At 35.2% G+C, this 27,000-nt stretch overlaps 1 protein-coding gene across 1 annotated transcript in view; it reads right to left on the bottom strand.

Moving 5' to 3' along the window:
- Positions 1-27,000, bottom strand: part of LOC123561027 (uncharacterized) — an 88,658-nt gene that overhangs the window by 42,575 nt on the left and 19,083 nt on the right. Inside the window, exons 25-52 of the mRNA XM_053516774.1 lie at positions 24,336-24,461; positions 23,510-23,641; positions 23,151-23,267; positions 22,522-22,773; positions 21,945-22,073; positions 20,670-20,795; positions 19,887-20,012; positions 19,187-19,321; positions 18,292-18,549; positions 17,930-18,049; positions 17,124-17,246; positions 16,641-16,766; positions 16,002-16,127; positions 15,155-15,406; positions 14,722-14,979; positions 14,007-14,273; positions 13,411-13,527; positions 12,004-12,258; positions 10,367-10,642; positions 9,592-9,627; positions 9,250-9,356; positions 8,957-9,021; positions 7,265-7,422; positions 6,813-6,927; positions 5,926-5,942; positions 5,238-5,370; positions 4,645-4,910; positions 542-606 (exon numbers count right to left, since the gene is read on the bottom strand). Coding sequence (XP_053372749.1) covers positions 542-606; positions 4,645-4,910; positions 5,238-5,370; positions 5,926-5,942; positions 6,813-6,927; positions 7,265-7,422; positions 8,957-9,021; positions 9,250-9,356; positions 9,592-9,627; positions 10,367-10,642; positions 12,004-12,258; positions 13,411-13,527; positions 14,007-14,273; positions 14,722-14,979; positions 15,155-15,406; positions 16,002-16,127; positions 16,641-16,766; positions 17,124-17,246; positions 17,930-18,049; positions 18,292-18,549; positions 19,187-19,321; positions 19,887-20,012; positions 20,670-20,795; positions 21,945-22,073; positions 22,522-22,773; positions 23,151-23,267; positions 23,510-23,641; positions 24,336-24,461 — 4,283 coding nt within the window. The remainder of the gene's footprint in view (positions 1-541; positions 607-4,644; positions 4,911-5,237; positions 5,371-5,925; positions 5,943-6,812; positions 6,928-7,264; positions 7,423-8,956; positions 9,022-9,249; positions 9,357-9,591; positions 9,628-10,366; positions 10,643-12,003; positions 12,259-13,410; positions 13,528-14,006; positions 14,274-14,721; positions 14,980-15,154; positions 15,407-16,001; positions 16,128-16,640; positions 16,767-17,123; positions 17,247-17,929; positions 18,050-18,291; positions 18,550-19,186; positions 19,322-19,886; positions 20,013-20,669; positions 20,796-21,944; positions 22,074-22,521; positions 22,774-23,150; positions 23,268-23,509; positions 23,642-24,335; positions 24,462-27,000) is intronic.

Here is a 27,000-nt window from a genome sequence, read left to right as displayed (position 1 = left end):
GATGTTAATGATTTTTTTCCCGTTACGGCTGATATACACGCCATCTTTTTTTTTATTCTACATCGATCAGCTGACAATTGATATCAGTCGTTAAAGGCCTGATAAAACAGGACGCTGCTGACCAATTCGAAAACGTTCCATTTTCAGAGACTTCCGCTTTAAATTGCGTCAACATTTCATTAAATTCATGTATAGAATTCATATAGATCTGTTACCCTATATTTTGCATAAACGATGAAAAATGATTTGAAATTATGTTGAATTGCTTACACAGGGTAATTGTTTTACTTTATCAGCGCATGGTGCGGACATAGCTGCAAACCTATACTGTAGTCCAACTCGTGACGTAATTATCACTTTCATTTCATTTCAGTCTGGTATTTCTGACGGAGCGTCAGGGGAGGTAACAAAAGTCAGTATTATTAACCGGAATGAAACATACCTATAAATCAGAAGAGCTAGGATTATGTGATATCTGAATGCAAGAAAACTGATAAAAGAGATGTTAATAAGCTTTCGTCAGATGAATATAAAGTCATACCTGTCCTTCTGGGGGAAGGTTATCTAGAAGATAATCCCAGGAAAAGTTACCTCTTCCGACTGGTTCTGTAAATACATATAAAAAAAAACATAAACTACATTAGGGGAAGATTTGAATGGAAAACTCAAAAAGAGAATAACTGTATTGGCATAAAAAGCCGTTAATAGAAGCTTTGGCAACTTCTGTAACGCGTCTTTTGAGAATGCTGACGTGTACTTTTTGCGCTAGTAACGATTTGTGCAACATTGCTCAAATTTAATGTACTTTTTTGCGCTCAGCTGACCTCAAATGCACTTTTTGCGCTCATGTGACGATTTCTGTTACTTTCATTTGAGGAAGCTCAAATGCATTACTTTTGCGCTCACGTTTCTGTAACCTACATTTGAGAAAGCTCAAATGCACTTTTTTTGCGTTCACGTGACGATTTCTGTAACCTTTCACATTTTTTTTACGCTCAAGTGAGGTTTTCTGTTTTGAGGAAATGGAAATGCTTTCGCGTGCAATGTACTTCAAAGTGTTTGCGCTCAATTCAACAGCTTTCTAAGAACAGTAGGGAAAGCGCAGATCTACGGATCGCGTGGTCGTGAGTTTGATCCCCGTGTGAGGCGTTTGTTCTCCGTGACGATTTGATAAAAAAAAACATTGTGTCTGAAATCATTCGTTCTCCACCTCTGATTCATGTGGGGATTTTGGCAGTTATTTGTGGAGAACAGGTTTGTTCTAGTACAGAATTCAGGAACACTGTTTAGGTTAACTGCCAGCCGTTAAATTTAAGTACTGAGAAAACGTTTTTGGCTTCGTTTTAAAGTACAAACCTTATGCACAGGCCGGTAACGCATATTAAAAACAAGAGCTGTCCATAAGACAGCATGCTCGACTTTTCTCAGTGCTTGAGTCTGAATTAGAGCTTTGCCAGTAAAATCTTTATAAAAAATTAACCAAAACATCTGAGTTAAAAAGAGGCATAACTCTGTCAAAATTCAAACACCATTACGAGGATTGTTCTCTTGGTGTAGACTTTGATAGTAAATTACTATTTTAAGTTTCAGGTCAAAAGCTTTGATAGTAACAGAGATATTTGACTTTATCAAAAACTTTAACCAAACAAATGTAAAAAAGGGGCATATCTCTGCCAAAATTCAAATCAGAGTTATGGGGATTGTTACTCCTAGTGTGGACTTTGATAGTAAATAACAAATTCAAGTTTCAAGTCTATAGCTTTGATAGAAACAGAGATATTTGATTTTATCAAAAACGTTAATCAACGGCGACGCCGATGCCAGCTCTACTTTTTCTTCGAAATTCGAGCTAATAAGAAGCCATGTCATATTGATCATATACATTAGAATGGCTGGAAATGATCTGAAAAATAGAAAACAAGAGGGCCATGATGGCCCTATATCGCTCACCTGAGTGAAAGAGAACATATGCAATACTTAATCAGATCTGTGTTATTGCTAATAATAACTGTGCTAAGTGATAATCCAGAGGGTTACTGTTCATAACCAACAGGATATCATTTCTATGGCAAGCAAAATTTTAAACACTGCAGACCTTTTTGACTCAAATATGACAAACTTCATTTATCAATTTATATTTTTTTATTTATAGACAATTTAACATTTTAAACTTATCAACACATTCACAGATGACACTAAACTTTCAGAGACATACATGCTTGTGGTAAAATATCAAAGGCCTAGGTCTTGTGATTTCAGACAAGAAGATTTTTAAAGTTTTTTGAAAAAACTTTTTTCCTATATAAGTCTATGTAAAACTTGGGACACCCTGGGTGGGGCCTCTTTTCAACTCAGGGGCATAATTTGAATAATCTTGGTAGAGGACCTCTAGGCAACGCAACATACCAAATATCAAAAGCCTAGGCCGTGCAGTTTCAGACAAGAAGATTTTTAAAAAAAATTCCTATATAAGACTATGTAAAAATTGGGACCCCCGGGACAGGGCCTCTTTTCACCCCAGGGTAATAATTTGAACAATCTTGGTAGAGGACCACAAGGCAATGCTACATACCAAATATCAAAGGCCTAGGTCTTGTGGTTTCAGACAAGAAGATTTTTAAAGTTTTTTTCCTATATGTCTATGTAAAATTTGGGACCCCCGGGGCGGGGCCTCTTTTCACCTCAGGGGCATAATTTGAACAATCTTCATAGAGAACCATTAGATGATGTTACATGCCAAATATAGAGGCTCTACTCCTTGCGGTTTTGGACAAGAAAATTTTCCTTTTGGTTGCCATGGCAACCAGAATTCTGTATGGAATTAAATTCTTTGAACAATTTTAAAGAAGACCATCCAAGGAACATCCCTGTAAAGTTTCATCAAAATTGGCCTGTTGGTTTAGGAGGAGATGTTGTTTAAAGGAAAGTGTGGACGGACGCCGGACGGACGGACGGACGCCGGACGGTGAGCGATCACAATACCTCACCCTGAGCACTTTGTGCTCAGATGAGCTAAAAAACTAGAAGATACTTTTATAGAAAAGTTCATGTCTCCCCCTATGCATAGTCGTGTAGACAAGAAGTCAGTAGGGGACATGAGCGGAAGTCAAAGAGACACTGACGGTTGACTCCAATAGGATCATCTATTTGGCATGTCCAATCATCCCACTAAATTTTAACATTCTGGCCAAATTGATTCTCAAGTTATGATTTGGAAATGGTTTTACATGTTCAGGCCCCTGTAACATTGACCTTTGATCGAGTGGCCATCAAAATCAGTAAGAATCATCTAGTCTGCATGTCCCATCATCCTATTAAGTTTCAACATTCTGGATCAAGTGGTTGTCAAGTTATTGATTGGAAAGTGTTTTCTATGTTTAGGGCCCCTGTGACATTGCCCTTAGGTCAAGTGACCCCAAAAACGATAGAAATCATCTACTCTTTAAGTTCTACCATCCGATAATGTTTGAAGATTCTGGGTCAAATGATTCTTAAGTTATTGAGTGAAAATGGATTTCCATGTTCTGTCCGCTGAGACCTTGACCTTTAATAGAGTGAAATAAAAACCAATAGGGGTCATCTACTCTGCATGTCCAATCATCCCACGAAGTTTCAACAGTCTTGGTCATGTGGTTCTCAAGTTACTGACCGGAAAGGGTTTTCCATGATCAGGCTCTTGTGACATTGACTTTTAATAGAGTGACCTCAAAATCAATAGGAATCATCTAATCTGCATCTCCAATCATCCTATGAAGTTTCAACATTCTGGGTCAAGTGATTCTTGTGTTATTGGTCGGAAATGGTTTTCCATGTTCAGGCCTCTATGACCTTGACCTTTGATGGAGTGACCCCAAAAACAATAGTGATCATCTGCTCCATTTGCCCTGTCATACTATGAAGTTTGAAGGTGCTAGGTAAAATGGTATCGGAAATGATGTGTGACGGGCGGACGGAGGGACGGACAGAGCAAAAACAATCTGTCTCCCCTAGTGGGTTATTATATATTCTTGCATACCAGACGGGGATTTCCAGTATTTTTACCGGTGCTGGAAAAATCCATTTTACACCCCGGGGTGTAAGATGACTCTCGTGCTGTAAATGACGTACTACGAACTATATATATGTAGAAGATTTATGTAGTAATTTATATTTTATTTAAAAAACGGAATAAAAATTCAATACCTTGACAGTTCCTATTGGTTCCTGATAGTATATTTCTCGATTCAAATCACGTTATTTTATCAAAAATTCATAACGTTACGCTGCAACTGATAAAACAAAACCGAAACTAAACATTGTTATTTGTTTTGAAACGTCATGACGTCTTTCCTGTTTACGGACGTTGGTTTCCCGCGCTTTGTTTAAATACACTGCTATAAGAAATAGTTCTAAAAAGAAAGCCGTTCGACTGATTTTATTTTCATTATTTTATCTTGATATCGGTATGCTAGAAAAAGATTCTGTCACTGGTTATAGGTGCAGATGGGAATATCCGGCTCTCGGGTAACTGTTTAGGCAGTAACTCGGTAGGAACCTCGTTACCGCCTAAACAGTTACCCTCGAGGCCGGATATTCCCATCTGCACCTACAACCAGTGAAAGAATCTTATAATATAAATCTTCACAACATTAGGAAAACTGTTACCTTGATTTAAAGGACGACGATAATTGGTGAATCTTCCTCCATAACCAGAGTGGATTACAGTCGAATCTTCCCTTGGACTGATTGCAGATGCACCCTGGCCCCGATACTGCGGTAAATTATGTGCCATGTGGTACGGTTCAGTATCCTGGTTCCGATACTGCGGCAAATCTGGTGACATATGGTATGGTCCAAACGGGGCACCAGTATTAATTCGTATAGGCATGCTTCCAGAAAACACGGAGCTTCTGTCATCGTTGTCGCTATATCTGTGTTAAGTTAAAAATAATGGTGATGCATTCTCATGAATATCCCAAGATACATCTGTCACAGTAGAATTAGCTTGAAGAGGATAGTAAAAGTATCAACTTTACTTTAAGCAAATTTGTGTATGGAAATATTCTTTTGAGCCGTGCCATGAGAAAACCAACATAGTGGCTTTGCGACCAGCATGGATCCATGCTGTTCGCTAACGTTTTCTCTAATTGCAATAGGCAGATGCGCAGGCTGGTCTCGATTCAAGCTGGTCGCAAAGCATTATGTTGGTTTTCTCATTGCGCGGCTCATTTGGCTACAAAATATGTTGAATTGGATACCTCTGTAAGGAGTGCCCTTTAGACCCCTTTTTCCGTTTGTAGTGATACAGGATGACACCAAAAGCAATCACTGCCACAACTAGTAGAAACATTGGTATTCCCAGACCGAGGCTCAGGATTAGGGTTAGATTATCTAGACGAAGAAAAATTGTAAGCATTTCCATTTCCAGAAACAGACAGATTATAACACTTCATTCTATTGATACTTAATATATAAAGTCTATATCTGTTTTTATCCTATATCCGTTTACTGCTTAATTCATTGTGATGTATCCCGTATAAACTATACACCAATCAGCATGTCTCCACAGAGGGTAGAAGAAAGAGTATTGTTTTTAATGATGTTTTTGAGGAATGTGTATTTTTCATACGGAAATTTCTTTTTTAAAAGTTTTGTTTCAATAATGTTTCAGTATGTTCAGTTTTTACGTATTATGCAATTAAAAAAAAAAAACAGCATCCAACATTGCTGAAATTCACAAAGAAAAATACCTTTCTAAAATGGATTTTCGACGGTAAACCGAAAACTTGATGTTTTTCAAAAATACCAAAAATATCCTATAACCACCTTTTAAATGCTTTCAGGAAGTAACGAAACAAAACTTGAGGAAATTTTATGTTAAAGAATATTTGTTTCAAGAACAGACGAATCAGTAGATATAACTGTAAACAAGATGAAATATCTTACCCTCAACCTCCCTCAATCTGTAACAGAAGGAAAGAAAAGTTTAATGGTACCATCCAAAATTTATATACTTAAAATATAACTTAGTCTAGTTCCATAAATGGTACATGAGCCGTGCCGTGGGAAACCAACATAGTGGCTTTGCGACCAGCATGAATCCAGACCAGCCTGCGCATCCGCGCAGTCTGGTCAGGATCCATGCTGTTCGCTAACAGTTTCTCTAATAGCAATAGGCTTTGAAAGCGTCCAAAGAAAGCATGCGCGCAGTCTGGTCAGGATCCATGCTGGTCGCAAAGCCACTATGTTGGTTTTCTCATGGCGCGGCTCATATAAAAATAACCGGTAAAGGGAAGCACAAAGCGCAGCAAAAACAGGCAGAGGCATATATTGCAAGGCAAGCCACCACAAGTAAATACTGTAATGGAAATATATAGCAGACAGGTTTCTTTAAAAAAAAATCCAACAACAAATATATTTTAATAATATATGAAAAATACAAATATAGGATTGGTGTAGAAAAAGCCCGGGGTGGGGACGTTGGGGAAAGGGGAAAATACGTTCTTATTTTAAAGTTATTTAAAAATTAATTACTTTTTAGTTAATTTTAAAATATCTTGCATCATATATTTACATAATTCAATAAGATGTATTTTTTTCAAATTCCTAAATTTTATATCCTTTCCAAATTGCCGATTTATTATGCATTTTATACACGGGCACTACGCAGAAAATAGCTTAATGGATTGTATATCCAGTTATGGATTGAGCAGTAAAGACACTAGCTGCTTCGAAATAGAATAAATTACTGTTTGTAAACAAACGGCAGATACATTTGTCAAATGTACTTGTTTGTAAACAAACGGCAGATGTTTTTGTCAAAATATACTTACTCGCAAACTGGTAAACCCCCACTGACTGTACAAATGTGGTCTGGCTGACAGGCTTCGGCTGATGCTTGGTATAGCTCACATACAAGCTCGTCTGTGAAATCTTCTCCTACCGTTACTGTGTAAAATAGCATAGGAAAATGTAAATTTGACAATAATGTCTTAACATCTTGGCAATTACCACAGTTAACTGATTTCCAAGCCATAACATCTAAGCCCTATCCATCGAAAAATACACATGTCTATCACATCAAATGTCTGCCCATTTAAAAGAAATGATATCATTACATTGGCAAGGTGTCTAAAATACGATATAGTTTGACCTTCAGGAAAGTATACCATTTCTTTTGAATCTTTTTTTTGTTGTTGTTGTTGTTTATTAAATAACAAAAGCTTGTATTTTTATCGTCTGATGTAACTTGCAAAACAAAAGCTGAAAAACATGGAATACTTACCGTTCGTGCCATTAAGACTCATAGCAATGATATCAGCAGTTTCGTTGAAAATGTTAACTGTTCTTCTACCAGAGGCTAATTTTGCATTTGCAACGGATATGCTTGGAATCACGGACTCTGATGCAACCAGGTCGAAATCAACGATCAAGCTGCCAGGTCTAAAACAATCAATTTAATTATTTAAATTCTTATAAAACACGAAAGAAAAAATTCTAAATGGCCACATCACGAGTAAACCAGGAAAGGCTGATGATCTTAAAATATATGAATTCCACATGTGCACAGGGGTGAAAAGGGGTCATATAATACAAGCGTTATAACTGACTGTCGTTTGATAATGAAAGCATTGTCTTTGCTACGTATTTTACAACGACAGTAGATCCGAAAATAGTATTCTGCAATGGGTGTAGAATTCTTTCATATGAGGAATCCATTCAGCTGGCTTGCGGAAGGTAGGTGGTTCTACCCAGAAGCCCTCACGTGCCTGATCATAGTATAATGCTCGGAGGGACACCTTGGGTCTCCTCCATCATGGAAAGCTAGAGAGTCCTATAATTGTGCTGGTTTTACGTTACACCAATGGAAACAATTCTATTTAGTTAATCATAGTTACATAGTTAACTCCACAAAGAAAATAGTCTGTGTTTCAAGTATTGAATTAAAGCATTGAAAAACAAGAGGGCCAAGATGGCCCTAGGTCACTCACCTGAGAAACACACCATAACAGTGTAAATATGTTGGACCTAGTGATTTCATGGAAACAAATATTCTGGCCAATTTTCATTAGGATTAGACCAAATGTGGTCTCTTGAGTTTGAACAAGTATTTTCTTTGATATGACCTAGTGACCTAGTTTTTGACCTCAGATGACCCATATTCAAACTTGACATAGATTTTATCAAGACAATCATTCTGACCAAATTGCTTGAAGATCAGTTGAAAAATACAGCCTCTATCGCATACACAAGGGTTTTCTTTGACTTGACCTAGTGACCTTGTTTTTGACTCCAGATGACCCATATTCGATCTCGACTAGAATTCATCAAGGCAATCATTCTGACTAAACTTCATGAAGGTCAATTGAAAAATACAGCCTCTATCGCATACATAAGTTTTTTTCTTTGATTTGACCTAGTGACCTAGTTTTTAACCTAAGATGACCCATATTCAAACTCATCCTAGAATTTATCAAAGCAAACATTCTGACTAAATTTCATGAAAATCAATGGAAAAATACAGCCTCTATCGCATACACAAGGTTCTTATTTGATTTGACCAAGTGACCTACTTTTTGACCCCAGATAACCCATATTCAAACTCGACCTAGATTTGATTAAGGCAATCATTCTGATTAAATTCCATGAAGATCAATTGAAAAATACAGCCTCTATCGCATACACAAGGTTTTACTTTGATTTGATCTAGTGGCCTAGCTTTTTACCCCCGATGACCCATATTCAAACTTGACCTAGATTTTATCAAGGCAATCATTCTGATAAAATTTCATGAAGATCAATCGAAAAATACAGCCTCTATCGCATACACAAGCTAAATATTAACAGACGACAGACGGCAGACTGACGACAGACGAAGGACGTCGGACATCGAGCGATTACAGTAACTCAGGTGAGCTTACAACAGGAGTAATAAATGAAAAAGTAATGTAGTACCGTGCCAAGTATATATACTTACCTTATGAAATTTATAATTATTGTTATGTCCGCGTCAGAGAGCAGTTCATTGTATAGAGATGTTAGCTGCAAAATAAAATAGAATAAATTCACTGACAGTGGTAAACACGCGGTTTATTTTGAAAAAAAAATAATCAACAACAGCATCAACATTTAGTAACTCTTAACAGCAATTCTTCTTTAAAATATAGATCTTCAGTTTTTAATTCAAATTTCCTTAAAATAGTCATAGAATAAATCAACGTGAAGACTTCGCTGATAATTATGAATTTAAGCATAAACTGTAAAAAATACCTCTCTAAGTACTTCTTCCAGGTAAATTTCGTATGTTTTGGACACGTTGAGATTGTCTGCCACGTTAATATTTAATGTCAACTCCATATGCACGACTTTCGCATCACCTAATCAACAAATCAGAAAATTATAAATAATATTCCTCACTTATTATGTTACATACACCTACACGACTGTTTTTGAATTATGTATTCGTAATGTTTTTAGTATATGTTCATCTTCTTCCATTTTTGTCCCATTAAACATATAAAATGCCATCTTTCATTTCTAATGTAATGTATGTGAGTAAATTTATTTGTGTTTCAAGTATCTACTTAAATGATAAATATAAAGGTAAGGCACCTGGTATGGCTGTGGGCGGAGCGTCTGTGGTTGTGTCTAAAGAGATAAGAAAATGTTGTTAAGATATTACACGTAAGATAGGGAAAACTATAAATGAAAAATATCAATTATTTTTGATTACTTATTCCGTAACAAACAATTTACACAAGCAGTGTACAGCATAAATGTATAGTTGGTGAAAAATAAAAGCTTTAAAATATTGCCATCATGGTAACATGTTCTTCAGCACTAAGAAATGACAAGTATCAAGACTGCATATAACATTGCCGTAACGGTACTTTAATCTTTTAGCAGTGTGTAAATGCACAATCAGAATGATCTAGTTTAAAACAAAATATGTGCGAAGTTAGATCAACAATTGTCTTATAGTGTGAGAAAATGTGATCTTTTTGTAGTGAATCTATGAGACGGTTTGGATCTTGCATTACACATCATTAAAAATATAAAGAGAAAGTGTATTTAAACCGAACTACGTGCATTTATTTTCTATTAAATAATATACTTTCTTTTGTGAAAATGTTTGCTTTTAAATCAACTTATATCTTCGTTGCAGTTGAAAATACAATTTCAAAAGTAAAAAATGACTAACTTTCTAACCCGAAACGTAGCACACTACCACTCGGCTACCTAGGAATTACTGTTGTACATATACTTAACCTTATTATGTGTTACTTTGTTTGTTAACATTTCAAAGCGCCTTAATACTATGCAGTATCTGTAATTTGGTAATTTTCATTTGATATTTTTATCGGTCTAAAAATATATATGAATATACCTTCTACACAACTTCCATTATCCCTCATGTAACCAACTAGACAGGAACAAACGAATCCTCCATCTTCGTTATGGCAACCCTCATGGTCCTTAGTACAATTATGAGTCCCTAACTTACATTCGTCTATATCAGTTTCACATCGCGATCCACTCCAGTATGGTGTGCAATAGCACGTGCCATTTATGTGGTCACATGACTGGGATGGATTGATGGTATTGTTTGCAACGCAGTTACAAGATGTATCACATTCCACACCATACGTGTTGGCAGAACATTCTGTAAGGAAACAGAAGTAAAAATGAATACTTCAAGCAATTACATCAATATAATGCAACTCGAACATTTTCCATTTCATACGTAAACAAAGTCAGACTTGCATGCAGTGATAGAAATAGGATAGCAAATTAAGGCCAACATAAACATTGCATCAACAACTGCAAATAATTTAAATCATTTAAGCTTGATATAAACGGTTGTTTTACAAAACTAAGCTATTTTAACACATTCACATTTGTAGCTTTTAACTCTGTAGTTTCAAACGTAAAGAAAGTTTGCGCGAAGATAAAAGTATTGTAGCTATAATATTTTCTTAAACTATAGTCTTTCAGTTGGGTAGCATATTCTGACATTTTCAAATCTTATTATAATTCCTTATTTTAAAACACAGAAATTACTCAAATATTTTCAAAAAGCGTAAAGGGTACGAATATGAAATTTATATTCAATTCTAATATGCTTGTCTCTTGTTAATTAAAACACTCTTATGATAGGATGACGTCACGTTAACGTGCGGTGACGTCAAAGTTTTTGTTGCGACCAAAAAAGAGCGCTTCTATATTTTATCTACTGGTACTGATGATAAACCCGGACAGATGATAAAGTCGACCACCTTGGAAATATTCAATTGCAATCGGTTATCTATAAAATTGAACACACCATCTAATAGTTTCCACTTACAACACCAACTGATGTAAATAAAAACAAAAATGGTAAATATTCTGTATAAATAAATGACTTACATTAATCTGTATAAAAATTATTTATCCAAAATTACTGGGGAATAGGGTGTTTTTTGTGCATGCTCAGTGTCGCCACATGAAGGCCTGACATTGGGTCACTTTTCATTATCTGATCAGGAATGACTGTTGTAGCTGTTTGAGGAAAGTTTTAATGAATACTACGAAGAAAATTTTGTAAATGACAAAGTGGTCGAATTTATCATCAGTCAACCTTCGTACAGTCATCATTTTACAAATCCCTTTTAGGGCCTCACTTCGTGTGAGTTTGCTAACTAAATATAAATTTGAATTATGTAAAGTTGTCAGCAAATGTTAAGGTTTATTTTGATACCAACCATTGATTACAAATTGCAGAAATAAAAAAGTTACAGGTAAAAAACCTCATTTTCTGTTCGGGATTATCATCAGTACCAGTACTGTTTAAGATAAAAGGCATATTAGAATCGAAATAATTAATAGCAAAACCGTGCGCCCTCGTGAAATTATTACTCCCGACGTAAAACCGCCCATTGTGCATAATAGTGTTAAAGCACTCGTTTGCTATAAATCATTTCTTAATTATAAGGATATCATTGCTTAATAACTTAGGCCTAAGTGACGTCTGTAAGAAGACCATACCTTGACAGCTACCAACCGTTGTCCTATATCCACTATAGCAGGTGCAAGTATGACTTCCCATGGTGTTATTACAATAGGAGTTCTCCACACAAGTACCATTTATTTCACATTCATTAATATCCTCAGTACAGTTGATTCCCTGCCATCCTGGGTTACACACACAACCAGTTTTGCTATCACATTCCCCAGTGGAATAACTTGGGTCACAGTGGCAGCTGTTGGTACACTGTTCTCCCCATCTTCCATTTGCACACTCTGTAATGCAGTTGTGATGCGATGTATGTAACTTAACGGAATTGTTAAAACTGTTTCCTTATAATAACAAACGGTACCAGTTTGTGTCATTAGTTTTGATGTTTTAGTATTTCTATACAAAGAAGTCAAATCCTGGCAGTGTAATGCTTTACATAAGCTAGTTTCCAGAGTAAACCCTTTTAGTAAATATTTTTTTATTACAATTATTTCCAGGGTTGTCAGTATATATCAGCCTGTCTGACCAGAACATTCAATTAGTACTCCTGTATTTGCGACAACACAAAAACAGATATTGCCGATATTATTGTTTCAAGTTTTGTCAATATAAAATTAGAGATGCTTTTGAGAAAAGCGCATGTCTCCAACAACTGCCTAATCATCTAAATAGTAAGTCAATCTTTATATATAACTATTTATTTGGAGCACATGTGAATGCACTTTTTGACATCAAAAGGACCCCTATACTACTTTTAAAAGTAGTATAGACGTCTTTTTTTAGGTCAAAAGTGCGCAAAAAATCTGAGAGCTTTTTGGTAATTCAAGGGCCATAATTCCGAAGTGTCTGGGCCGATTTGGCTAGTTATCGATCTTGGCCGAGCACTTGTTGGCAAACACAGTTTGTTCAAGCTTGGTGAAGATCGGTTGGGAAATGTTCGATTTAGAGTGTGGATAATCTTTGTGACAGAGAGACAGACAGACAGACATAGATAGTAGTAAATCAATATGTCTCCCACACCACTTTGTGGTGGGAAACAAATTAACAGACTTAACAGTTACTACTTAAATGTTACAGTATATCACACACTGAAATGTGTGATACGACAATTGTGTGTAAAGAAGGTGTCTCACTAGTACACATTTTAAGCTCCTGTATACTCTACACCGTTAGAGTGATTGCTTATAGCGTACTTATTAAAGTTTAATGTTGCTGTATACCATACATCCTTAGAACAATTCAATAAACACAGTGTCTTACACCTTAATCCAATAACAACTGTATTAACTGATGGCTTTATTTCCAATGATATTTGTAAGTAACACACTGTCTTACCAGTACAATCATTTAATATTCCAGCTTTTCCAACATCATAAGAATATGAGCCAAAAGCTTTGTTTCTAGTAGTGGCAACAAATAACAACAAACTTTCTTACCAGAACAGTCATTTAGCGTTCCAGTATATCCTACATCACAGGAACAATTGTACGAGCCGATGGTATTGTTGCACCTTTGCACACAGTCGTGAGTATTCCTGTCACACTCGTCTATATCTATAAAATATGAACAAACAATCGTAAATATTGCTGTCACACTCGTCCATATCCATACAATATGAATTATTAAACAATTGTAAATAGTCCTGTCACACTTGTCATATTTATAACATATGAACATATACAGTCGTGAGTACTCCTGTCACACTCGTCTTTGTCTGTAAAATATGACCAGATAGTCGTCTTTACTCCAGCACACTCGTCTACGTTTATAAAAACGAGGGTCTCAAATTAAAATTGGCATGTATGGTTCCTTCCTTACACATGAAAATGGGTTGTTAAAGTGCACGTGCTGTATTATATAAAATATCGTTCTGTCTACAGAATACAGTGGTGTCAAATGTTAACTTTAGTAAAGGAAGTACAATGCATGCGGTAAAACACAATGACTATTTAAGATATCATGCACAAGAAAAGGTTAATTACGCACATAAATTTTTCCCATTGTGATTTAGATTGCTTAAAATGATACTTACCGACGCATGTTCCATTGCTATCGAGCTCAAAACCATCGACACATTTGCATAAATAGGAACCCAGATTGTTTTCACACACTGTTTTGTGACTTTCTGTGCACGGATTAACGTCAGAGGAACATTCATCAACGTCCGTTACACAGAAGTCACCCTGCCAGCCGTCTTTGCATAAGCACTTTGCAGTCACGTGATTACATCGAAGGGCGTTATTGAAATTACATCCACACGGGCTAGCACAGTCTTTTCCGTATGAAAACCCATCACATTCTGAAATGAATAAAACAATGACGAGAATACAACTATGCATAATAAAAAAGGGGAAAATGTGGGTATCTCCTTATGAAATACCAGCTTGATATTTTGTTTCATCTCTTATTTTCAGATCACTTACAAAATATTAACTACATATCTTACTGATATATGCAGAAGTTCATGTAAAGACTGACATAACTATATCCTACGTTATTCATGGTATGGTTATACTAAGTATATTGTTATTATTATTTATGAATGGGGTCTTTAATAATATTAAAGAAAAGCAGTATATCTGGATGACGATGTCTCTACATAACAGTATAAAACAGTTTATGGGATGGTGGTTTGGTGTAAAATTTAATCCTCAGCCTCAAATATTGATCAGAAACTAAGCAAAACAATATGACAGTTACTGAAGACCCTTTCCTTACATCTGTACATCTGTATAAATAGAAAATACCTCGACATGTTCCATTAGTTTTAACAAAACCGTCGGCACAGATGCAATCATACGATCCGTCGGTATTTTCACAAGTTGCATTATTCGGGCATGTGAACGTTTTTTCCGTGCATTCGTCAATATCTACCCTGCAATCCTCGCCTTTCCAACCATCTTTACATGTACAAGTACCATTTACAGTATTGCACGATTTAGTATTACTTGACATGCATGCACACGTATTGTTACAATCGGTCCCAAATTTGCCTTGCACACATTCTGAAATGAATCGAATGACGATTTAAGTTTATAAAAACATAAAATTATATTTTAAAGGTTAATATTTAAATTCTTTTATATGTGCCACCTCATTTCACATATCCAAATTCATAATTTGCTATCATAATAACGGCAAGAAATTAGCATGGAACGAATTTAATTTTACAAAAAATACCTTGGCAAGATCCATCACCGGTCGTTAGAAATCCGACATCACATTTGCAGTAGAACGAGCCATTAGTATTTATACATTTTGAATTTTCTGGGCAATTAGGGGTAAGACATTCATCGATGTCATCTTCACATGTTACACCTTCCCAACCATCCGTGCAGTTGCAAGTGCCGTTCACGTGGTCACAGGACAAAGTGTTCAACTTATTGCAGACGCATTCTTCCGTACAGTTACCAAATTTACCATCTGGACAAGCTATAAGCATAGAAAGAAAAGTCATAGGATTCTTAGAAAACACACACAGAATCATACTGCTGCTGGTATTATTCAATAATATATCATTTAAACAAGAACAACCCAATGACCTCTGGTCAACTGATTAATTAAAACAACATGTTGTACCGATCGTCTTCTAATTACGAGAGAGATGAATAAATGTGTAAATAGCAATAGCTACATGTCCAGCAAATACTACTAAAATTATGTGGTAAAACGGTGAACATACTAAAAGAGGGTAAACTTCATTTTGAAATGAATTCATAAATTAAGTCAACCTGATTTAATTTCTCTCCATGTATTAAAGTACTCTCAAACTAGTTCTCATGCTGGACACAACTGATTCTACCTTTACGACCAGAATAAATTATGATCAGCTTGCGTATCTGTGCAGTCTGGTCATGATCTGCACTGTTTGCCATTCGTCAGAATCTTTTTGGTATGCACCCCTTTTAACAGTTAATGATACTGTCCAAATTAGAAGATGGACAGGTCCGTTATAGTAATTTAGCAGGATAAGGGTTAAAATATAAAAACATTAGCATGAAGCTAGAATCTGGAAATACATTCTCACCAATACATGTTGCCAGGTCAACATCCAATTGATAACCAGTCTCATTGCAAACACAATGATACCCGCCGTCAACTTCTATACATTCTTGAGAACAAGGGCTCGGTGTAGCAGAACACTCTTTTATATCTGGAGTAAACAAATCGTTGGAATATAAATCGTACATAACTTATTAACTCATTAACTTATAGCAATGTAAATAATAATAATATGTAAATTTTGTTTCTACTTACCATATAAAACAAAATTTCATTTCAAAATGTGTGCAAGGCAAATTTGAGACCGATTGTAACAATACGTGTGCATGCATTTCAAGTACATGTACATTTGAGATCGTAAGTAGAAAACGTTTGAAGTCACTCTACATTTCACTTTCTGAGATACATTTACCTCTTACCGTCGGATTTTCAATACTGGAAAGAACGTCACGGAAGGGAACAGAGAACTATATGATAAATTTGATCTTTAGCTAAACCTTGAACATCATATTTTACAGGAAATATACCAATACTAATTAGCTGCTTTGTAAAGAAAAAACGCAAATTTATTGTAAGCACACTAAATATAACAGATTCGGTAACAATATTTTTCTGAACACAGGTTTCTCTAAGTATCTACAAATAAGTCCTCTACTGCACGTACCGACGCAACTTGTATTTGATCCTGTTTCAAACTCGAACCCTGCATCGCATACACAGGTTTCTGTGCCATCTATAGACGTGCATTGTGCATTGACGCTACAATTTTTTGCTACACATTGCTCCTCAGCTACAAGAACAGAAAATGAGAAATTTACTTGTTTAAAGTACATGCTGAAAAGTTTAGAAATATCTGAACATTGTGTTTACTCGTATTTTAGTGTTTAAATTAGGTTAAAGTCGCAAGACTGAGTAAAATGATTTCTGATCAATTGTCAAATCCAATTATGAATAACAGATCAAAATATGTACATGTACAAGGTAAAATGAAAACAAGAGACATCCCTGTCCACTTACTTAGAAAGATATATTAAGGCGGTTTTCTGTATCAATAATAAGTGCATAATTATGTAATTCAACGACACAAGGAATATAATTATGTCGTAATATGTATTTGAGAACTATGAGTATAACAAACTATGCTCACGAATACAAGTTCTTCTGTCAGATAAATTAAGTTTAAACCCTGGATTGCAGGAACAACGATAACTTCCTATTGTATTGCTACACACTTGAGAACACTCGTTCTGTCCTTCACATTCATTGATATCTACAACAAGAACAGGAATAATGTTTTGACACACGCATTTTAGACAAATGTGTCTATCTTGTCGAAACATTATAAAACTATCATTACTCTGTCGGGACTACTTTTGTGGATTTATAGGATAAAACAAACTTAAACTCAAATTATGAAATAAAATCCCCCAAAATAAAGTAAAAATCTCACAAAGTTCGAGATTATTGAATCCACACCCAACCTTAATTAAATTCTGACAAAGTCAAGTTATTTCAGTGTACGATTTCTAATCAATTCAATATTCTTATAAACATTTAACGAGTCATTTATTTTAACATTAAGCAAAGCAATGTATTAAAACAATGGCTTAAAAAAATAGTGGAATAGTGACATTAACCCCATCCCTCACGCCGTTGTGCTAAACGACATCTTTATCTTTATGTTTGAGCTCGGTTGTGATGAAAGCTTCAAGCTTACTGGAACCACTCTCGAGGCCGTTACCTTAAAAAACAATACTGGTGTCATATTAGAAGTCATGGTCATGGCTGTAGAGGGGCTTGAACCCATAGACCAAGAATTGAGCGGCCGACACCTTATCCACTAGACCATCGCTCTGTCTTTATTTAATGACATAATTCTCCAAAACTTTCATTCTTAAATTCGTGAGAACTGAAAACGTTTTCTCTATAAAAGAAAATAGCACAAATGTTTACCATTGCATGCGTTTCCATCTTGCAAGAAGCCACTGTTGCAAGTACACTGATAACTTCCGTTGTTGTTTGTACACAACTGAGAACACTCATTTAAGGAAGCACTTGAACATTCGTCCACATCTGTTTTAACATACAAGACACATCGCAAAATAAGAAACATATTACGGTGTAAAAGAATATCATAGAATTAGATCACAGACGTACAAAAAATGCAATCTTTCTGCACTACTGTAAGAATACTTATTTCTTTTTCCAAACACTTCAACACTCTCTTTTGGTTAGAAAGATTTCGTGTATATATGTTTAAGTCTCCCATGAAATAATTAATATATAAAGATGGAACAAAATATACAAAAACTAACCTTGACATTTTCCATTTTCGCCTTTCGAATATCCTGTCTCGCAGTTGCATGCGTATGACCCTGGATTATTGATGCACTGCTCGTTGATTCCCGTGCAAGGAGAGGGAGAGGAAGCGCATTCATCTGTATCAGCTTCGCACGTGTCTCCACTCCATCCCGGCCCACAATCACAGCCATCTACAGGATCACACCTGTCTGCACCGACACCGCAGTTACACGTATTAGCACAGTTCGGACCATAGTGGGAAGAGTCACATTCTGCATAATGTAAAAACAACTAATATAGCAAAAAACTGATTCAAGAATAATTTATAAAATTCATAAGTTCTGTCATCAGATCTCAGTTGGTCTTAGATTTTTTTTCTTCACGTCATTGCTAAATAAAAACCAGGAAGTTTATGCTCCAAATCCTTTGTCCTTCAGATTTACAAAACCATGAGCATCAGTTAGGTTATATGTATGTGTGTCTATGTTATGATTTGTTCACAACATCTTAGGACTAGAAATATTCAAACCAGTTTATTGTAAACACGTGCTTTAATATATTAAATTGCAATACAGTTATAGTGTAGTTCACTCTGCAAACATGTTTAGCAAATCTTTATGCTGTTTTTACATCAAAGGTTTGTGGACATGTTTCGAATCCTCCGTCTTAAACAAATGTTGGGGTGGGAGTGGGAGGACGGAATACCTCTGAACTGTCTTTGCATTCTTTGCCTACCTTAATCAAATGTGTATAAAAACTCTGAACGGTAAGAAATTGGTGCATATCATAGTCATAAAATAATCAGCTTACATAGCAACTTATTCATAAGTTTGACAACATATGGATGTTGGGTTTCGGCACTTAAAAACCAAATTGATATTGTATTGTATATCTTAATTTGATTCCTACCTGTGCATGTTCTCTGGTCGTTTTCAAGTTTGTATCCAGGACTACACGAGCAGCTGTATCCTCCAATCAGATTGTTACAGGTTTCTGGTTCACTACACAGATTGAGACCCAGGGTCGGGTCACATTCGTTCACATCTGTTTTAGTGTAAAACAGCATGCAATAAGTTGATGATAAAAACAAAAGTTTAGATAAACAGTTTAATCCATCCTGAAAAGCTTTTAAATATGATAGTTTGATATTTATATGATCTTTCTTATGTTCTTATTTGGATTTAAAACGTCAGAAACATTATACGGAGACTAAAGGTTTAAATTAAAGTAAAACTACTGCCTTGTTTTATTGTTCGTTAATATCGTTTAATCAGTAAAAGCATACAGTTCAGATTTTTGTGTACAGTTCATCATCAACTGAAGTTGGTTCTACATGTACGTCAAACATATTTAAACTGACTCAATTAAGTCTGAACTAAACTGAAAAATAGTAATTCATCTGACATTTATATTATAACAATATTTTTCATGTTAAGTTAAGTCTTTAAGTTAAGTCTTTTAAGGAAACGTAAAAAATTGCTTCCTTATATCAGAATATTTCTGGTGCCAACAGTGACACAGTCAATAGATTCTACAAATGACAAGCTCAATAGCACTGTAGGAAACTTTGTAACATACTGCACTATACAATCACGCAAATTATCAATACCTATGCAGGTCTGGTCGTCAGCGCCGAGAGTGTATCCGGTATTGCAGGAACATTCAGGTTTTTCATTCACAACCAAGCAGATATCCGAACAGTTTTTCTGCGGGAACAACGTGCATGGATCCGAAACTGCAAAGAATATAATAACATTTACTTATCAGTAGTAGGATTTACTTACGCAGCTTAGAAAATCTATTTGTACAGAAGTGGAATAACTAAAAAAATTGCGGTGAATAGATAATATCAAGCTGTTTATTCTTAACAGTTTTCAATAATTCAAAACATATAGTGGGTACTCCGCTGTTGGTTAATATAACAGGAAGTTTGAAATCGGGTTAAGGTGGCTTTACTTGGTAAATACTGTACTCCTAGAGACGGGACCGGTATAAATTGTTCCAATTATCAGTCGTTCACGCCATCGAACAATTTTCTAGTACATCATACAGGAATTTTGCTGGGACTTGACAGTGAGTTCTGGCAAAGAGTGGTGTTCGAATTATCAGAGCGAACGAAGCTTGACCGTGTAATAAAACTGTGAAAAAGATCCATTTGAAGCATAGAATGCAACCAAACAACATAATAGCAGACTCTGTTTGACTAAGTCTGTTTACGAAATGTAATGCAATCTGAAACACCCCTCACGCCCCCTAGCACCGGTTTAGTGACAACTTACTGATTGCAAAGTTCAAAATTTGCTTTTTGGGTTTGATATGTTGGTCAATCATAAACAATGTGAATAAAGTAATAAAAAATCAGTAATTATTAGATTATGATAATATTATGTACCTTTAGTGCACGTTTTTCGGTCATCGTTCAGCAAGAATCCGAAATAGCATTCACAACTGTACCTTCCATCTGCATTACGACAGATGTGCTCACAGTCTGATACCCCGGTCTCGCACTCGTTAATATCTAAATACAAGAATTTATAATCAATCAAATATGAACATGTATTGTGTTCCTTTACATATGAGCCATGACATGAGAAAACCAACATAGTGCAATTGCGACCAGCATGGATCCAGACCAGCCTGCGCATCCGCGCAGTCTGGTCAGGATCCATGCTGTTCGCTAACGGTTTCTCTAATTGCAATAGGCTTTGAAAGCGAACAGTATGGATCCTAGCCAGACTGCGCGGATGCGCAGGCTGGTCTGGATCCATGCTGGTCGCAGACGCCCTATGTTGGTTTTCTCATTGCTGTTTCATCTCGTTGCCCTTGTTTGGTTGTTGTTGCTGCTGCTGTTTGGATATTTAGCAGTAGTTTGTACTTGGCGCTTTATGTATTTCACCACTCCATAGTTCATGCTGCACTACCAGTTTATATTCTACACATACTCGCTGGGCTTAAGTCAAAACTACAAGAAAAAATCTGTAAAAATATATTTCTTATGAAATACAGTTTAACACTTATTGAATAACTTACCAGTGTTTAGTCAAAACATTTTTTGTCATCCTTGTGGAATAAGATAAATCTACACAAGCCTAGGTTGTGGGTAAAACATTAACATTGTGGAGATTGAATAAAAAAAGTATCGCAAAAACTTTAAGGTATCCTTTTTCTGCTGATAGTGAAATTTGAGTATAGATCGATCTGGATTTCTTCATACCAATTTAATGAGAACATGAACCTATGTCGTAAATAAATGAGCCGCACCATGAGAAAACCTACATAGTGAAAACCTCGTAGTGCATTTGCAACCAGCATGGATCCAGTCCAGCCTGCGCATCCGCGCAGTCTGGTCTGGATCCATACTGTTCGCTTTCAAAGCCTATTGCAATTAGAAAAACCAAGCCTATTGCGATTAGAAAAACAATTAACGAACAGCATGGATCCTGACCAGACTGCGCGGATGCGGATGCGGATGCGCAGGCTGGTCTGGATCCTGCGGGTGGCAAATGCACTATGCTGGTTTTCTCATGGTGCGATTCAAATACACTTTGGAGATCAAATAAGAGAAATATCCAAAATATTTTAAGGCATGACTGTTTCTTATGATAGTGAAGTCTGGGCATATTATTATGCTAACCAATTATTACTGAGGACAAAGTCATTGTAATACCTATACACTTTGTTGCATTTTCTGGATCGACGGAATAGCCAACATCACAATTGCATGAGAAGCTACCGACTGAGTTTGTACACTGCTGCTCACAGGTATTGAGTGAAGGGTCACTGCATTCATCGTTATCTTCAAATTACAAGCATGCACAATTAGAACGTCTGACTTTAAAAAATTTAAACTATATGCCGGTGTATTTATAAATGTATGAACAACCAGAAAAAAAACGTGTTTACAAGAAATGATTAAAACATTAACACTGCAGTACTGAAATATATCAATGTACCTTTTCTTTTAAGTTCTTTGTTCGTTTTTTGCAGGAATTAAAGTAGTTTATCTAAACTGTGTTCAGACATTTCGGATCAGTATCAATTTTCTTTCTTTCCTCGCATGAATCTGTGGTGATGGACAAATATCCTTCTAGACAAACTATGTTCAGTTAACGTTATGGAGAGCTAACACCTCGCCCATAATTCGCCCTTAACAGTCTGATTGGAAATGTAGTTCACGGGCTAAAGATACTTAATTTATCTGATAAACGATATACTTTTATTTTTATGTAAGAAGTATGTATTACCAATACAAATTCCATTCTCTAGCTTATATCCTGAACGGCATGCACATTTGTAAGAACCAATCGTATTGCTGCATATTTTGTTCGCGTCCTCACAAACATTCGTAATAAGACATTCGTTTATATCTGTTTCACAATTGGTTCCCGTCCAACCATCCTTACACACACAGCCGTGTACCGGATCACAGCGCAGAGATCCACGTCCACAGCGACACGTGCTTACACAATCCTCACCGAAACTCGGAAAAGCACAAGCTGAAAGCAGCAAATCAAACCCCTGATTAACACACAATCCTCACACTCATATATATGCTGTTTATAACACTTGTTTACCCTCAGCAGTCCGTGTTAAATGTGAGTTGAGTGTCGTTTTCTGTATATCATTTAGTGTCCTGTTTTAATATTATAAGTATTGTATAGAAATTACAAAGGGTTTCCTTAAAGATGATATAAAATGTAACTGTTTGAAAACAATATTTATGCTGATTCTGTTACGTTTCTGCTAGTTAACTGGAAAAAAAGTTACACTCACTTCAAATGTTATAGTCCAAAAGACGAAAACTCTACAACTCAATCATATCAATGAAAAGTAACAAAACTCTCACTGAATGATAATAAACATAATAACATACGTTCGCAAGTGGTGTGGTCCTCAAGCAGTTTGTATCCGGCAAAACAGCCACAGCTAAAGCTTCCATCGTTATCGTCACATGACTGGGAACACACCCCAGTGTCACATTCATTTATATCTACATAATCAGAAAACATGCAAAGAATTACATCAATGAATATACATAAATTGGTAATTGACCTTTATTGCATACTTATCTATAAACTCATGAGAACCTATATTTTCTATATCGACGTTCCAATTTCATATCGGGTACGTGACGTTATTTGTAAAGTCAGTTTCGTTTAGAAGTACTTTAAAGGCATTATTTTCAATTTGACTTTAGGCAAAGAAAAAACAATAAATAATAAAGGAACTTACTTGTACATGTATTATCAGATGTAAGCTGGTATCCACTGCTGCAGAAACATTCTGCTGAACCTGTTTCATTTATTGTACAACCGTCTGCTTTGGAACAGTTTAATAAATCACATCCCTCTGGCGGATCCTCGTCTGCACAAATTAGATTATTGTTTATGTTTTGGTTTTATTCAAAAGGTAATTCTTATTTCTTTTCTTATTTCTACTATAACTTCGGGTCTAAAACTGCATGTTTCACGACCAATGGTACTGATAATATTCTTATGTATAACATTTGAGTAAGGAATGAAATGACGACTTTGTCTTTAATATTTTTTGTGTGTACTAAACATAACACTAATTACCGAATGCTTTTGCAAGTACGAGCGGGAAAAAAACGCAAAGTTTGCGTTGATACAATGTCTCAGGTGGTGGATCCGTAATGACAAAGTAGCCTAATGTGATTTCGAAATTTCCGACTTTTTACCGGAATTTATGCGCGCGCAGATCTTTATTTTCGTCCGAAGAATGCCGAATTGCCTCGTGAGAAACCGAACTCCAAAACAGTGTTACTTCCCCCTATCGATACAGTAGATTGTTTGACAATATTCCTGCGCGGAGGTTGAATGAGAACACGTAATCACACGGACATGGCCGAGTATCATTTCGGGTCCTATACCTTAGTGTAACATACACAACTTTTTGTCGTAATAACAAACAAAACAAGATACCCACGCGCACAATCTACTGTTATACATGTTCTAGCAAAATCTCATAAACTCTGTTCTACAACTATTACCTGATTCTAAATAAGCGGCATAGAATGAAGATAGACTGACTTCAATACCTTTTTCACATTTCAACTGTGAAGTACTGTACGTGAATCCCGCGTAGCACGAACAATTGAAGCTTCCTGGAAGATTGGTACATATCTGTTCACACCCACTGGTCGACTCCTCACATTCGTTGATGTCTGAAATATAAATACAAACAGTACCATTTATAATTGAAATGTTACAGCATTTGTGAGGCAAATAGAACAGAACAGAACAGAACATATGTTTTATTATGACTGGTACATAGTACATCATCAAGTTCAAAATACAACTATATATATACATAAATATTAACAAAGTCACACAGTCAGTTGAAAAGTAAATTGTGCTATATAACATTCTCATTTCTCAATATTGTGTTTAAAGTGAGGATGGCTAATCCACCTCGGTATGAGTAGTTCAAGAAGTAATATTTATAATGTTGCTTCTAATTAACATAGCGCCTTTATAGTACAGAGCTAATTTATAAAGTACATTTCTATTTTGTGATTGTAACAGTTCTATAAACTTCAACATACTAGGTCTAACGAAATAATATTTTTTGATAAATCTTTTTCTTAAATCAATATAACATGGACATACAAGTACAAAGTGGTATTCATCTTCCAGATCAACCGTATTACAACACTGGCAGTATCTTTCATTTTTTGGAATTCTGTTGTAAGCATATCTTCCAGTATGGATTCTCAGAGCATGAGCTGAGATTCTTAGTTTTGAAATAAACAATCTTAAAGTACTCGGCAATAAATCTAAATACAATTCGTAACCAAATATAACTTTACAATTATTATACAATTCAAGCATACTACTTGACTCCTTATTTACAATCCAGCCTTGTATGAAACAGTCAATAACACGCTGTTTAAATATACATATAAAGTGATTATAATCTACAGAATCTGGTTCATACCAAACATTTGCAAAGCCATAATCACAAAGTAGTTTTTTAACATTTGAAACCCAATTTTTATACCCTTTATTACAATCCTCTAGTGATTGCACATATACCTTGTTTAAAATAATGTTATCTGTATTACAGATTTTAAACCAATATTTTACAATTCGAAGGTACCTACTTATATACAAAGGGTATCTTCCCAATTCTCCATATACCCCTATAGAACATGTATTATTTCTGACTTTTAACAGCTTTTTGCAAAATTTTAAATGGATTCTTTCCAATTCCTTAGATTTCGTATTTCCCCATATTTCTGCGGCATAGTTCAATATAGACCCGACAAATGCATCAAACAGCTGACATAATACTTTTGGTTTCAATCTAATTTTCTTACAATTTATTAACAAAACATTTAATGCCTTTAGTGCCTTTCCCGTCAAGTATTCCTGGTTTTTCGTAAAATTTCCAGTATAATTAAAAACTGTACCTAGGTAGTTAAAATCATTTACAACTTCAATATTCTGCCCATTATATGTCCAACATTCATTATGTTTTAATCCACCCCTTTTTCTAAATACCATAATCTTTGTTTTCAATGTATTTACTTCTAAACCCCACATATTACAATAATCAAACAATAAATTTAACTTGTCCTGGAGTTCCTGTGGTGTTTTGCCTATTATTACCATATCATCTGCAAATAATAATAAAATAAGTACTATATCGTCGATAATTAAACCAGAATTTATATCATCTTGTAAAAATAACTCCAGATCTTCCACGAAAAGAGAAAATAAAATCGGCGACATTATCTCCCCTTGTCTTAAGCCTACTGCATATTCGAAAAATTCCGAATATTCATTACAGTTTCTTACACAAGATTTAACCTTTTTATACATATCTTTGATAATTCTTAACAATTTACCTTGTATTCCATTTTTATATAATTTCAACCATAATGCATTTCTGTATATTGTATCAAAGCACTTTTTCATGTCCACAAATACACAATATAGTCTCTTATTTTCATTAATGTATTTTTGTACAGTGTTTAATAGTATAAATAGAGCATCAATAGTAGAACGGCCTTTCCTGAACCCAAATTGGGCATCCGATATTACATTATTATTTTCACAAAAGGATACTATACGTTTATTCAAAATAGAAGTAAACAGTTTAGACAAACAACTAACTAATGTTATCCCTCTATAATTGTTCACGTCATTAACATCACCCTTTTTGTGTAAGGGAATAATAATCCCCTCCGTCCATTTATCCGGAAAATAGCCCGAATCCAAAATAGCGTTAAAAATGTCACATAAATGTGATGACAAAATATCTATACTTTCAATCAAATACATATTCATAATACAATCATTCCCCATAGCCGATTCTTTTTTAAGACCCTTAACAGCTGTAATAATTTCATTTACTGTTATGCGCCGATTTAATTCTTCACAGTCACAGTCCAAATTATTAAAATCGTAATCTTCGCAAAAATCCTCTGCTTCCTGATTGTAACATTGAAACATATCTGTACCTAGTTCTGCAAAAAATTGTTTAAAATCATTTAAAGGGATGTTATTTCGATTGCTACTTTTACGTTTGAAAAATTTCCAAAACTCTTTAGGTTTTGCGTTTTTCATTTGACCTATTTCCAATATTTTTTTCTTTTCAAAAATATTTCTTTTTCTACGACACAAATCTTTGTAATTCTTTTTCAACGTACAAAATTGTTCCCTACTGGTACTAGATTTAAGCCGGTTAAAAACATTCAA

The sequence above is a fragment of the Mercenaria mercenaria genome, chromosome 10, assembly GCF_021730395.1.
Source record: "Mercenaria mercenaria strain notata chromosome 10, MADL_Memer_1, whole genome shotgun sequence".
In the NCBI taxonomy this organism is placed as follows: domain Eukaryota; kingdom Metazoa; phylum Mollusca; class Bivalvia; order Venerida; family Veneridae; genus Mercenaria; species Mercenaria mercenaria.
This window is presented reverse-complemented; position numbering and strand designations above follow the sequence as displayed.